The sequence below is a fragment of the Etheostoma spectabile genome, chromosome 16 (genome assembly GCF_008692095.1).
Source record: "Etheostoma spectabile isolate EspeVRDwgs_2016 chromosome 16, UIUC_Espe_1.0, whole genome shotgun sequence".
NCBI classification, from domain to species: domain Eukaryota; kingdom Metazoa; phylum Chordata; class Actinopteri; order Perciformes; family Percidae; genus Etheostoma; species Etheostoma spectabile.
Window position 1 is genome coordinate 14,230,730 of NC_045748.1, and position 12,109 is coordinate 14,242,838.

The 12,109-nt window shown below is 40.5% G+C and overlaps 2 protein-coding genes across 3 annotated transcripts in view; one reads left to right on the forward strand and one right to left on the reverse strand.

The window, feature by feature from the left end:
• Nucleotides 1-1,157: 1,157 nt before the first annotated feature.
• spout1 (SPOUT domain containing methyltransferase 1) lies at nt 1,158-8,533 on the forward strand. The gene is made up of 12 exons (XM_032538787.1): nt 1,158-1,275; nt 1,366-1,405; nt 5,080-5,193; nt 5,281-5,440; nt 5,540-5,629; nt 5,711-5,760; nt 6,330-6,460; nt 6,848-6,920; nt 7,031-7,129; nt 7,299-7,401; nt 7,918-8,065; nt 8,218-8,533. Exons 1-12 carry the CDS (start codon nt 1,228-1,230, stop codon nt 8,302-8,304), a joined length of 1,143 nt encoding a protein of 380 aa, XP_032394678.1. The 5' UTR covers nt 1,158-1,227; the 3' UTR covers nt 8,305-8,533.
• Nucleotides 8,534-9,178: 645 nt separating this feature from the next.
• st6galnac6 (ST6 (alpha-N-acetyl-neuraminyl-2,3-beta-galactosyl-1,3)-N-acetylgalactosaminide alpha-2,6-sialyltransferase 6) overlaps nt 9,179-12,109 on the reverse strand; it is a 5,052-nt gene continuing 2,121 nt past the window's right edge. For both annotated transcript variants that reach the window (XM_032538789.1, XM_032538788.1), the window contains exons 4-6: nt 10,863-11,275; nt 10,633-10,740; nt 9,179-10,504 (exon numbers count right to left, since the gene is read on the reverse strand). In XM_032538789.1, coding sequence (XP_032394680.1) covers nt 10,312-10,504; nt 10,633-10,740; nt 10,863-11,275 — 714 coding nt within the window. In that variant the 3' untranslated portion in view covers nt 9,179-10,311. The remainder of the gene's footprint in view (nt 10,505-10,632; nt 10,741-10,862; nt 11,276-12,109) is intronic.

Genomic DNA, 12,109 nt, shown 5'->3' on the forward strand with positions numbered 1-12,109 from the left:
GTGGTACCAGAGCACCCTAGGCCAAAGGTCAATGATAGATTTTATAATCGTTTATTCTGATCTGAGGCCGTATGTTTTGGACACTCGGGTGAAGAGAGGGGCGGAGCTGTCAACTGATCACCATCTGGTGGTGAGTTGGGTCAGGAGGTGGGGGAAGACTGGTCTTAGGGTCTTGGGTGCCTCAAGGGGCGGTAATCTATGAACAGCCTGGTGGACATCGGTGGTCAGGGAAGCCATCCGACCGAAGGAGTCTTTCTGGGATATGCTATCCCGGAGAGATCCGTAGGCAGTTGCAAGGTACCAAAGGGCCCAATGGGCCCAATGGGCCCAAAGTGCTGCAGCCTCTGCCGCGAAAGAGGCAAAGCAGCGGGTGTAGGAGAAGTTCGGAGAAGACATGGAGAAGGACTTTCAGTCGGCACCAAGGTAATTCTGGAAAACGGTTCACTACCTTAGAAGGGGGAAGTGGGGAACCATCCAAGCGATGGTAGAAGCATTGTGAGGAACTCCTAAATCCAACTAATACGCCTTCTATGGTAGAGACAGAGCTGGAGGATTATGGGGGATTGTCGTCAATATCCCTGGTGGAAGTCATTGAGGTAGTTAAGCAACTCCACAGTGGCAAAGCCCCAGGGATTGATGAGATCCGTCCAGAAATGCTGAAATGTACTGAAATGTAGTCGGGGTGGGGAGGGGTTGCAGTTCAGTGGGCTGGGGATCTCATCGCTGCTTTTTGCAGATGATGTGGTCCTGATGGCATCATCGGTCTGGATCTGGATCGGTTCGCAGCCGAGTGTTAAGCAGCTGGGATGAGGATCAGCATCTCTAAATCTGTATGTATTAAGAGAACTTTTAGTGTTTACAAAATCAATTCCATTGTTTGTTAACCTCTTTATATGGATGTGAATAACTCACCCGTTTTAATACATCACCCCATGGATGTATATAAAAAGAGAGAACTGTAAAAAGTAAGAAAAACATATTTAAATTTTCTGTTTCATTTTCAAATTTCACTAAAATTCAAAAAAAATATACGTTGTTATGGGATAAAACCATAGACTGTTAATTTTACAGTCAATGGATAAAATAACGGGAAATACAAGTCAGGAGGCAGTAATGCAACATATGGGATGCCAACAACTGCCGTAAAACTCTAAGAAGAAGAAGAAGAAGAAGAAAAAAGAAGACGCAACCCGGAAGTAAATAAACTTCACGTGTGAGTGCGTTAAAATGTCTACCGGCGTTGCAACGAAAAGACCTAAAGTTGTAGCCTCTCAGGTAACGTAATTGTAACTCTGTTTTACATAAAAATGACATTGTGCTTTTCTTTACATTACCTATAATGTAGCTATTTGTTCATTGTTACAGGCTGAGGAGAGGCTGGACTGGAAGAAAAGGAAAGCAGAAAGTGAGTAAAGAGCTACCTACGTTTAGCTAACAGCTAACGTCAACGTTAAATACGTTCGGTTTAACACACGTTAATCGCTAACGTTATAACTCTAAGTTAAAGTGTTATATATAACTTTATTTTACACAATCAAGGTCCAGATAAAACATGTGCACATCACATATTACAAGAGGGGTACACAGCGATGGCTAACGTAAGCTTTCTGAACCAGTTAAGCTTTCAGTCCAGTTGTATTGAAAAAAAGTTTAAAACCCAAAGATATTCAGTTTCTTATTATATAAGATGAAGTAAATCAACAGATCTTCAAAACTGAGAAGCTGCCTGGAACTCGTTAATGTGAGTTAATTTCTTCTCTGAAAAATTACTATGGATCTTCGATTGAAGAAAATAGTTGCAGATATATTGGTTATCTAATCGGCTAAATGTTTCATCTCTAAATCCTTCAGGTAAAATCAGATCTGAGTAGTAAAAATCTGCTTTAAACTCCGATGTCACAAGTATCTTGCCTCCTTTTAAAGGCTGGTACTCCAAAAAGGTTTAGATCCACTGCCCGTCTGTCTACAGTGGTGTGAAAAAGTGTTTGCCCCCTTCCTCATTTCCTGTTCCTTTGCATGTTTGTCACACTTAAGTGTTTCGGAACATCAAACCAATTTAAACAATAGTCAAGGACAACACAAGTAAACACAAAATGCAATTTGTAAATTAAGGTGTTTATTATTAAAGGTGAAAAAAAATCCAACCCCATGGCCCTGTGTGAAAAAGTATTGCCCCCCTTGTTAAAACCTGGGCGTTTCTCAATATGTGTTCTTCTATGGACTGTGTCCTTGGTCTTGTGAAACGTCATGTTTGTGGCCAAAGTACTGACCCAATACACAAGTTAGCATTTCGCCAAGAACAGTTAAATCCCGGATGATCTCGACACGCCCATTTTACCGAGGATACATCGGATGGTAATTGTGTGAACTTGGCCGGGCAGGTATCCCAGCATTCAATTCGGGTGTAAAGCGCTTATGGTTTCCGGTACACATATTTTCACAATTTACGTCTATTATTAATCAATAATTCATTTTTAAGATGTTTTAAGGCGAGAAATCAGCGGTGTAGATTTTGAATATAGGCAGTTCAACGAAAATTGATGGTGAATTAAAAAAGCCTTCGGAGTTTGAAAGCTCCGCAAACCCCGCGGCGACTTGCTACGCCACGGGAATGACTCTCCGAGCCGGTCAGTCAGTCAGCTCACAGACCCCTCTGGCGCCACGTCTAGACAGACCCCTTTGGCCCCACATTTAGACAGACCACTGCACGCAAGCCAGGTCCACAATTGTAAGATATTTTAAACCATTTTTTCCGCTGTCATATCTGTCCTCCTCATCCTGGCTCTCCTCCCTCGCAGGATCCTCTTCTGCTTCTCGGTAACGTTTACAGATGGCAGTGACTAACTTTACCCAGTCCATCTATAATTTTAATGCTAGTTTAACGTTTCTTTCTGCTTTCAATTAATTGAATCCCGAACAAATTACAAGGATTTTTTCCCCGCCGTTGTGTCGGTATTTATATAGTTATTGGCCCGTGATACTTAAAGCACTTTATGAAAACCTGGAAGACTGACAACAAAACAACAAGGCGGTGTGAAGGGTGACCGTCCATGCTTTATTGAATACACACATCAAAGCTAACTATAAAGTGGCAAGCGCCCTCTTTGCTGGGGTGTGCCAATAACAGGAAGAACGCTTCGTCTCAAAACTGTCAACAGCGTTTTGTGTTCTCTGAACTTGCGAGTTCAGTCTTCCAGGTACAGCCTGCAAGTACGGTCTCCCCAAGACACAAGTCCGTTCTTTGCTTACTTGGTATTGAGAAACGCCCATACTATAACTGTGTTGTCCACACCTGAGTTCAATTTCTCAAGCCACACCCCGCTGATTATGCCACACCTGTTCACAATCAAGGCATCACTTAAATGGAGCTGCTTGACACAGTAAGGTCCACCAGAAGATCCTTAAAAGCTACCATTATGCCGAACCCAAAGAAATTCAGGAACATGAGAAGAAAGTAATTGAGATCTATTAGTCGGAAAGGGTTATAAAGCCATTTCCAAAGCTTTGGGAATCCGCGAACCACAGTGAGAGCCATTATCCCCAAATGCGAAGACATGGAACAGTGGTGACCTTCCCAGGAGTGGCCGCCGCCAAAATTACCCCAGAGCGCAGCGACGACTCATCCAAGAGGTCACAAAAGACCCCACAACACTCCAAAACTGCAGGCCTCACTTGCCCACTTAAGGTCAGCGTTCATGCCTCCACCATCAGGAAAAGACTGGGCAAAAATGGCCTGCATGGCAGAGTTCCAAGGAGAAAACCACTGCTGAGCAAAAAACATCAAGCTCGTCTCAATTTCTCCACAACACATCTTGATGATCCCCAAGACTTTTGGGACAACATTCTGTGGACCGATGAGACAAAAGTGGAACTCTTTGGAAGGTGTGTCCAAGTATATCTGGCGTAGAAGGAACCACTGCATTTCATAAAAAGAACATTATACCAACAGTAAAATATGGTGGTGGTAGTGTGATGGTCTGGGGCTGTTTTGCTGCTTCAGGCCCTGGAAGACTTGCTGTGATAAAAGGAACTAGAATTCTGCTGTCTACCAAAGATCCTGAAGGAGATGTCCGACCATCTGTTTGTGTACTCAAGCTGAAACGACTTGGGTTCTGCAGCAGGACATGATCCTAAAACACCCCAGCAAGTCCACCACCGAATGGCTGAAGAAAAACAAAATGAAGACTTTGGAGTGGCCTACCAAAGTCCTGACCTGAATCCTATTGAGATTGTTGTGTTATGACCTCAAAAGGCCGTTCTGCTCGAAAACCCTCTAATGTAACTGAATCAGGACAATTCTGCAAAGATGATTGGCCAAAATTCCTCCAGGACGCTGTAAAAGCCTCATTGCCGTTATCGCAAACGCTTGGTTGCAGTTGTTGCTGCTAAGGGTGGCCCAACCAGTTATTAGGTTTAGGGGGCAATCACTTTTTCACACGGCCATGATGGTTTGGATTTTTTTTCACCTTTCATAATAAACACCTTAATACACAAATTGCATTTTGTGTTTACTTGTGTTGTCCTTGACTATTGTTTAAATTGGTTTGATGTTCCGACACACTTAAGTGTGACAAACATGCAAAGGAACAGGAAATGAGGAAGGGGGCAAACACTTTTTCACACCACTGTACATCATAGGGGTGGGAATCACCAGACGCCTTCCGATACGATATCAAGATACGTATGCCCTGATACAATATTATTGCAACACATATTGCAATAATCTGCAATATTGCGGTATATGACCTTTTTTCCAACTTCACATTTTTCCCAATTTTAAATGATGTCCCCAAAAGGAAACTTTGTCAACATCTGTTTCATCTAAAAAAAGATACAGTTCTGTTTGTTTAGATTACTTCAATTTTCTTGCTGCAAAATAGAATTGTCAAGCAGACAAACGGACCAACTTATAATAAAAGATCAATACTTGACGGTTGTGTATCTATACAGTATTGCCACTTAAAATATTTGTGATACTATGCTGTATCAATGTTTTTTTTCTTTCTCTTTTCTTCTTCCTGCCCCCACTACATATGTCATTTTTTTTTTACCATTGTCATTATTCTTCCTTAATAACAGGAAAGGAGGCTAAGAAGCAAACAAAAGAAGCCAAGCTGATTAAACAGTTAGAAAAGCAGAAGCAGCAAGACGCCGCAGATGGAGAGAACCTTGAACAAAGCCAAAACAAAAAAGGTAACCTTATCCTTTCACAGACTGCTGTAAGTCTTTCTACTTGTGAATATGTGGCTGTAACGTGTCATCTGTACATGTATCTCTTAGGTCGGGCTTACACAGTGAGTGTGGCTCTGCCAGGTTCTGTCCTGGATAACGCTCAGTCCACTGAACTTCGTACGTACCTGGCCGGACAGATCGCCCGAGCCTGTGTCGTGTTCTGTGTGGATGAGATTGTTGTGTTTGATGAACAAGGCGAAGATGTTAAGTAAGTTTAGCTCATGAGGTGCAATTTATTGGTAAATCCTCCCTAAACCACCAGAAAGCTAATATAAACAAATTTGTCTTTCTCGTCTGTGCCACACAGAAGCGTTGAAGGAGAATTTAAAGGTGTTGGAAAGAAAGGACATGCTTGTATTCAGCTCGCCAGAATACTTCAGTACCTGGAATGTCCACAGTAAGTAGGAACGTATTATAAGGAGATGATTTGTATCAGCCTGTTCATCAAATTGTGACTACAGCTTTTCTTCTCCACCAGGTATCTACGCAAGTGGTTTTTCCCAAAGCATAAAGATTTACAGTATGCAGGTAGGTCTGACACTGTGGTTCCCCCGCCCAAAAATAAAATTGGTACCCGAAGTTAAAAGTGTGCCAAATTACTTACTAGAAGTTCCTGTTTGAAAACGTACTGATTGATGTACAGACAAGCATTACTGTATGGGGGAAAAAAAAGTGACTCTCAGGCAAATTCTGCCGTTATAAGGAGCTTTTTTTTTTCTATAATTTGTTAGCAGATTTATGGATTTTTATTAGCAAATGTAAAAAAAACAATAAGTTGCACTGGCTCTAAACATGTACATCATGTCTGTGTGTTTAGATTTGACTGAATTATGACTCTGATAAGGAATGTAATGTTTGACACAAAATGCAACAACCGGACGCTGAGGGTTTTGTGGGCTCTGTGAGCTGTTTGTCACAGCCAGTGCTGTAGCTCCATCTGCTGATGCTGTTAATATGTGTACCAAACTACAGAAACTTCACTTTGAAATAAAACGTCGTTAATAGAGTTAATAGGTAGATTGTAGTACCAGTTATAAACAGGCCCTTAAATTAAGGCAACATAAGACATTTTCTTTACTGTTGTGTTTTCCGACCAGGTTTGCTCAACCCTTTAGACAGTCCTCACCACATGAGGATAGATGATGAATCCGAATACCGGGAAGGAATAGTCCTCGACAGGCCAATCAAACAAGGAAAAGGCTCATTGGTCAACTGTGGAATGAGAAAGGTGAGCATGTGGACAGTAAGATCAAAGGTATTGTTGGCATTCACAATGGAATACAGACTGTAGGGCTGCAATTAACAAATTAATTCTGATTAAGATACCAGGTTTTGTCTTGATTAATTTAATATTATAAAAAGTCAGAAAATAGGGGAAAGTGTGAACTGATTTCTCAGAGCCCAAGGCAATTTGTCCTGGTAACCTTCCATAACCCAAATATATTGAGTTTACTATCATAGAACATAAGAAAACCAGTAAACCTTAACAATTAAGAGGCTGGAACCAGTGAATATTGCCATTTTTGCTTTAAAATTTACCCAAACAATAATCTTCAATCCTACTATTTGCCTTTTATTTTGTCATAGACTGAACTATGTCCATCTGCTCCCACAGGATGTTCGGATTGATAAACAGCTGCAGTCTGGACTTCGAGTCACAGTAAAGCTCAGTAAAACACAGAGTTCAGGTAATCAGACTGTAACCGTTTTTTATATTTGTTTTCCCTAAGAAAAGTTCTCAATGTGCTCTAGATTCTGCACATCACTTCAGTATATCTGTCCTGTTCATCGTCCTCAGAGAGCAAAATATGTAAAGGTGCAGTGGTGGCTCCTCATCTGCCCAGGACTGAAGCAGGTCTCTACTGGGGTTACAGTGTTCGCCTGGCATCGTGCCTCAGTAGGTTTTTTTTTTTTTTTATATGCCTGTGATACCCTCAAACATTAATTTGTGACATCTTGTAGGATTAAAAGCCAAATAGTGTTTTCTTTGTGTTTTAATAATCTGATAAGAGGCTTGGCCCTTCTGTGAATGCTGTATCCTCATTGCTGTTGTTTTGTTAATGCAGGCGCAGTTTTCACTGAAAGTCCATATGAAGAAGGATACGATCTGACCATTGGCACATCAGAGAGAGGCAGCAGCGTGGACCAAACAACACTGTCACCATTCAAGTACGTTCAGAGCCAGTAAGATGGGAGGAGACATTTTTAATTAGCCATGCTAGCAGCACGACGTGGCATGGTGGTCTGTCGATCTGTCCACGTTGGTCCAGATGGCAGCATCTCAACTGTTAGATGGATTGCCGTGAAAGTTGGTGCAAACATTCATGGCCCCCTAGAGATGATAACTTGGGTAATCCTTTTTACATTAGCACCATCCTCAGGTCAACATGTGCCAACTGCTGCAAAAGTAAAAGCACCATCAGTATCAGCTGTACTTTGTGTTTTGTGCTAGTTAGCAAATGTTAGCATGCTAACATGTTAAACTAAGATGCTGAACATCATACCTGCTAAACATCAGCATGTCGCTGCGAGCACGTTGGCAAGCTGACATTAGTGTTTAGCTCAAAGCTCAGAGCTGCTAGCATGGCTGTAAATGCTTGTTATACATTACTGGTATTTAATCATTGTTTTTTTAATGTAAACTTGACTTTTTTCCCCTTTTTATTTTATTTATTTATTTTTTAGGCATCTTTTGGTAGTTTTTGGAGGTCTTCAGGGATTGGAGGCCAGTGTAGATACTGACCAAAACCTGGAAGTAACTGATCCCAGTGTTTTGTTTGACCTTTACCTCAACACATGCCCCAATCAGGGCAGCAGGACCATTCGCACAGAGGTGAGGGCTTATTATTGGACATATTTGCTGAATTGCTGAACTTTGTATGGCAAGATCAATGTATACTCTTTGTATAAGTAAATGCCTTACAGTCTAAAGGAATCTGTGTTCAAAACTGAGTTAATTTAGTTTTTCCTATTTCTTTTTAACAGGAGGCCATCTTAGTTTCCATGGCGGGGCTGAGACAGAAGATCAATGCTGCCTTTAGTGTTGTTTCCAATGATTCATTAAAGAATTAGTGTTGGAAAGTACACAAAGACATGGTGGCAGACGTTTTTTCATCTTACCGGAATTCTCTGCATTTCTTACTGTTAAAACTATTATATTATCTCAAACATCACATCTGTGCTTTGTGTGTTAGATACCTGTTAAATATCTTTGTGTTATTTGGTCATCATGCTTTCTGTCTTTGTAAATGGCTAAGCAAATTGTACATATTCAAATACAAATACTATCCACAGCCTTAAATTGACTCCTATTGTATTTTTCAAAGCATAAAATATGTAGGTCAAACACATGCCTGCTTTTGTACGACACTACAGGCCTCTGCAGCTCTCAAACTGGGTTGCAGATTCAATCACTTCATAGTTGCCATGCATCTGCCTCTTTATATTAGCATTTCATTTTTATCATCCAGACAAGAAAGCCAGGGACAGATTTCATTTTAATGATCAGTTCATATAGGGCTTGCAGTATCATTGTGGGCTAGTTGTGTGACCACTGTTTTTGTGAGTGGACCAAATATACACTCATTTTCCAGATTATGAACTAGTGAAAACTGAGAAGTCTGATAAGTCCTGTAATAAATTGTGTGTCTACTGCGACAAGTTGTTGGTGAAGTAGCACAGCAGTCATGGTTCATATATTTTTTTCTATTATTGTATAGGAAGGTTTCAAATCAGAAATACTTTATTGATCCCCGAAGGGAAACTCTGTGTTGTAGTTGCACAATATTATAAATAGTAAAGAAGTAAACAATACAGGCTTTTCTGATCACAACTAATCAAGCACATTTTGCTGCCTCTCCTGAAGATGAATTTTCTGACAAAATGTTTACAGATGTTACTTGCAAAAGGCAACGTTGTTTAATAGCTGCACCCTCTGTTTCACATATAGTTTTAAAGTTACAATTTCAATTTGATGTTAATCGTGCGGTCCTAAGAGCAACATACTGATACATAACATGACCAGAATGCATTTTGTGGACTATTTGAACTTAAGATGCATGCACTGGACTGCCACTGAGGTAAAACGGTTTTATGTTATAAAGTCTAATTTTCATGAAAACATTCAAATCAACAATAGTACATCAAAAATGTTACAAAGAACGACTAATACCTTCAAATTGAGGGTGTAACAAATTAAGATTTTAAAAAGTATTCTGTATAATGTGGCAATTAGTGTCTAGAATAAATATGTTGCCGCAGAATTTCAGCCATCTGAATGTCTTATGTGTGTTACGTTAACAGTAGAGTAATTGTTTGTCCCTGTTGAATCACCAAGTTTCCTTCTAGGGATCAATAAAGGTATATCTTATAATAAGCCGGCAGTTGTCTTTAGCTGTGATTCAGATATTTCCTGATTTAAATCCCATCTTTGCCAATTTAAGACTTATTTAGTTGTTTATTTAAATCAAAATGTATGTAGAAATGTTTATATTACTCTAGCTAGATAATGATGGATTTGTTATCAGTTCAGATAATGGTGGATTTGTTCCCAGCAACATTGCTCACATATTGCGTCAGAGGGCACCAATGTTCTGCTGAATCTGACTGCTATTACTGTAGAGTATAAACTCTGTATGACGGATGGCTAAGTGAGAGATAATACTGTTATTGTGTGTTTATGTAATAGGGTTACTTATATAATCCCGCCCAACATTGGAAACTAAGTGCATTTTCAATACGTAATAACAAAAATATAAACATGTAAAAATTCATCTTTAAATTGATTTCCTTTTCTATTTACAAAAAAACACCTGTTTTAATGGCCACCACATGTCACTGTGGAATATACACAATATAGTATTTCCCCTCCAAACTGAGATCCTGCCCTCTTCTCCTCAGTCATTTGGTCCAATAATAGTTTCGTCCAAACGCTTTTTCATCCTTGCGGAGATTCCTGAAAATAGCGGTTACTCATCATGTGGCTTTTTGAAGGCTCATTTGGGGAAGTCAGCCCATTGCGCTCATTCCCCTTCAGCTTCTGTGAGTGCAGATAGATCTCCAAGTGGTTTTCACAAAAGTCTAAAACCATTTAGGATGAGTGAAGGTGATGTTGTACTGCTTTGCCCAGCGTGCAAACACTTGTTTCTCTGTGATAAAGCGATGGTGGTTCCCTCTTCTGCTGCCCTCATTCTGTAGATATGTTACACATTCATCAGGCCCCCTGGGCTTGTAGTAGTGGTAGGGAATCTTCTTGGATCCAGGTTTGGATTTTCTAGAGAAGGAGAGGTTTATTTCTTAGTTTAACAAGTTTATTTGTGATTAGTAATAATGAGACAACTAATGGGTTAATAGTGATTTGAAGATTTTACATAGGTTGATGAGTGCCATTATTATACTCACCCACAGTGATTGGGTGGAACCATCCCATATACTTTGATATTATCACATATCTCAATGGCTATGACCATGGTGAACCAGCCTGTGCTCAACCATGAGTGAGATTTTTGTCTGAGCAGAAAACAACAACAAAACAAATGGAAAACAGAGTTTGTGAAAGTGACATTTATCCAATATGGGGCTGATACAAAATAAATTAGGATTCACATTGCACTAGCTCCCTAAATACTCACCTATCTCGCCCCGTCTCCCTGTGAAACAGGCTGTCAAATCTGCGCATCTTGCTGGCTGTAATGCTGAAACAAGACAAGTTGCTGTAGGTCATGCTGACTCTCTGGATCAACCTGTACAAGGTTCCTTTGGCCTCCTTCCCAATCTTGCTTGGGGGTCCCCAGAAGATGATCACAGGGCTGCTGTCTGGCCTCTGTAGCAACTCATTAGGCCACCGGACCACCCTGAACACACTGGAGTGGGCAACGACCCTCAGAGAGGTCTGGTTCCCTACGTCGGTCTCGTACCCCAACGTGGGCGCGTCGTTCATACGTATCACGCACTCCGTGCGGTCGATCTCTTCCCCCGCTCGACTACCCAGGACATGGCTGGAACTCGTCACCAGCGCACAGTTACGACAGCGTAGATTCATACTCTGAAATGAATAGAAACACCATTACCCTTACTGTGTTCTAACAAGCTCAATTTTGATGTAATGTTTTTCATCGCTGAATTAAGAAGTTGAGTTAACAGAGCTTGCTAAAAAACAGTGAACACTACTGTGGGGCTGTATACTCCGAGTAGTGGAGTTAACAAAGCTTGAAAACAACAATACACTCATGGCAACAAGTTCACACTGCCGGAAATACTGAGGAAGTTTAGATGGCTTCTCTCCTAGCTTAGTTTAGGGTTAGTCCTTTGTTGCAATAATTTATCTTTTCAGTTTAAGCTCACGTATATTGACGGATATCATAGAGACAAGCAGAAACAGGCAGAAAGAAAAAAACGTTGAGAAGCAGAACAGGAAGGTGTTATATGGAGGGAAATCTCACAAAATAGTTGACCTACATTGTCCCGCTATTTGCTTTGTGACTCATCTCTTCCAGTTTATTCTTTATTTTAAAGTGCTCATATTATTCTCATTCAGGTGAATAATTAAATTTAGAGGTCATATCAGAATAGGTTTACATTGTTTCATTTTCAAAAAACACCATATTTTTGTTGTATTGCACATTGCTGAAGCTTCTCTTTTCACCCTGTGCGTTGAGCTCTCTGTTTTAGCTACAGAGTGAGACATCTCACTTCTGTTCTATCTTTGTTGGGAGTTGCACATGTGCAGTAACTAGGTAAGGACTGCTAGCCATTCAGAAGCAGAGTATGAGGCAGTTCTACGCTAGCAGCCAGGCGAGCATCATAACGTGTGTTACAAAGTAAAGGCTGGACTACAATAGAGTTGTTTGGAGCAGTTTGTGAACAGTGTTTTCTGTTG